Source organism: Eimeria necatrix, genomic scaffold, assembly GCF_000499385.1.
Source record: "Eimeria necatrix Houghton genomic scaffold, Enh_scaff858, whole genome shotgun sequence".
Classification (NCBI taxonomy): Eukaryota; Apicomplexa; class Conoidasida; order Eucoccidiorida; family Eimeriidae; genus Eimeria; species Eimeria necatrix.
The window spans coordinates 1-2,500 of record NW_013651779.1 but is presented as its reverse complement, the minus strand read 5'-3'; the positions used below and the strand labels follow the sequence as shown (position 1 = coordinate 2,500).

Genomic DNA, 2,500 nt, shown 5'->3' with positions numbered 1-2,500 from the left:
GTTGATTACAACGCGAAGCAGAAAACGCAGCTTTTGGCCTGTCTGCCATCTTGCGCTGGTTTTCGTTCTCGTTTCGAGCAGCTTCAAAAGACAAATAAATCCTTTTCTGACATTTTTGCGGATTTCAAATCTTCAAAAACAAAAACAAATGCAAAAGAGGAACAATTAGAGCCCCAAAATGCAGAAAACGCTGCAGAAAATTGCAAGGGAGTGGCGGTGTTGGGTGTACGTACACCTCAGCACCCAGCTGTCGATACACCCCAAAAAGCCGACAAATTCTGCTTTTTCGACGATAATGGAGAAACTCCAGAAGTTCAAAAAGAATATAAATGCGAAATTAAAAGCGAGGGGGCCTCTGGGCCGCGCGAAAGAACTCGAGCTGTCTGTACACCTGAACGCTCTTGCGGAGCTGCCTATACACCCGAATTCGCCGAGCCAGAACTCTACCCCCCCCGAATTCTGTGGGATTTTGAGCCGCAAAAGAGTAAATAAAACCGGAAATTGATTTATTTATTTATTTATTTATTTATTTTCTCGAATTTAATTCAAAAAAACCAAAAAAACCTCCAAAACGGGTACTTCGGCCGCCCTTTCCCATTTTTCCGTTTTGCAAATTGGCACAGCCGCGCGCGCTGAGCGCATGCGTTTTCTTTTTCTTGGAACTTAACTTTATTTATTTATTTATTTATTTATTTATTTATTTATTTGTTTGTTTGTTTATTATTTATTTATTTAGTATTTATTTATTTATTTGTTTGTTTATTTGTTTATTTTGAATTCGTTTTGTTATTGGGTTTTGCTTCTTTCATATTTGCCTCTGTCCGTGGCCATCTGTACTCTCTTGAACTTGAAAATTAAATTCTTTTTCTGTTTTGTTTGCTGCGGGCCTTTTAGCGAACCAATAAACTCAATTAAAAAGAATTAAATAAATATTTAATTATTTATTTAATTCTTTTTAATTTTTAATTCTTAAACCCTTTATTTATTCATTTCTTTGCTCTTTGACTCCTCAGCAGTTTCAAACAAAACACTTTAGGGCCCCCAGTTGTTCAAAAGGACTCAAAAGTTTTATTTTTCTTTTTTCTTTTTGCTGCAGCAGCAGCACTTGCATGCGCCTTTTCTTTGCATGCAAAAAGCCCCAAAACTCCTTCAGAAGACTCAAAAGAATTCCGAAAAGATAAATTAATTTTGGCCACTGGCATGGGGCGGCCCCGGGCCCCCCTGCTGCGGTGTACGTACACCTCAGCTTTCCCGCCCTGCATGCAGCCCGGCTCGTTCCCTCCTGCTGCTGCTGCTGCTGCTGCTGCTGCTGCTGCTGCTGCTGCTGCGGCTGCTGCGCTGCAGCGCGATGAGCAGCGGCCGGGACTTCAGCATGCCAGTTTGGCTTTCGCAGATTTCATTAGCAGCAGCAAAAAGGTGACTGTAGTTTTCTTTGTTTTCTTTTCGGGGATAAATTCTAATAAACCCTCCTTTGTGTCTGTCTTCGTAGTCCGCCCGAGCTGCTGCTGCTGCTGCTGCTGCTGCTTCCCGCTGCTGCTGCTGTTGCTGCTTCTCCTCCTTCGTCAGCAGCCCCCTGCAGCGCTCCGCCGCGAGCCGCTGCTCTGCGAGGTACCTGCAGCAACAGCAGCAGAAGCAGAAGCAGCAGCAGCAGCAGCAGCAGAAGCAGAATCACAGCAGCAGCAGCAGCAGCAGCAGCAGCAGCAGCAGCAGCAGCAGCAGCAGCAGCAGCAGCAGCAGCAAACTTAATCAATTAATATATGTATTTCGATTCATTTACTTGGAGGGTTTAATCCGATGAATTTGTCCAATCCAATTAGATCCATTTTATCTTTTAAATTCGCGGTTGCAAACAGAAGAGCAACAGAATCGACACTTAGGGTTTAGGGTTTAGGGTTTAGGGTTTAGGGTTTAGGGTTTAGGGTTTAGCAGACATCCTCGGCTGCAGCCCCAAACAACTTGCTGCCTACCACCCGCCCTCTCGCTCAAGCGCAGCATCCACCACTAAGGACCAGCACTTTCCGCCTAGGCCTTAGGGTTTAGGGTTTAGGGTTTAGGGCTTAGGGTTTAGGGTTTAGGGTTTAGGGTTTAGGGTTTGCCTTTTTCTGTTTTTGGCGGAAACCCCCACGAGTTTGAGGGCGTCGCGCACGACAGCGAATTTGACGAATTTGTCCAAAGGGCTGTCCGTCGCGAACGACGGCGAGTGGTTCACCTGCAGCCACAGACCAGTGGCTAGCCAGCTAGCTAGCTAGCTAGCTGGCTGGCTAGCTGGCTAGCTAGCTGGCTAGCTGGCTAGCTGGCTGGGTGGGTGGCTAGCTGGCTAGCTAGCTAGCTAGCTGGCTGGCTAGCTGGTTAGCTGGCTAGCTGGCTAGCTGGGTGGGTGGGTGGCTAGCTGGCTAGCTAGCCAGCTAGCTAGCTAGCTGGCTAGCTGGCTAGCTAGCTAGCTAGCTGGCTAGCTGGCTGGGTGGGTGGCTAGCTGGCTAGCTGGTTGGGTGGGTGGGTC

General features: G+C 47.0%; 1 protein-coding gene across 1 annotated transcript in view; it reads left to right on the top strand.

Moving 5' to 3' along the window:
* ENH_00079760 (helicase conserved C-terminal domain-containing protein, putative) overlaps nucleotides 1-1,746 on the top strand; it is a gene marked incomplete at both ends in the record, with an annotated part of 7,507 nt that extends 5,761 nt beyond the window's left edge. Inside the window, 3 exons of the mRNA XM_013577754.1 lie at nucleotides 1-225; nucleotides 1,345-1,416; nucleotides 1,567-1,746. The exon at nucleotides 1-225 is cut by the window's left edge and continues 8 nt beyond it. Of these exons, the coding sequence (XP_013433208.1) occupies nucleotides 1-225; nucleotides 1,345-1,416; nucleotides 1,567-1,746 (477 nt within the window). The remainder of the gene's footprint in view (nucleotides 226-1,344; nucleotides 1,417-1,566) is intronic.
* Between the last annotated feature and the right edge of the window lie 754 nt (nucleotides 1,747-2,500).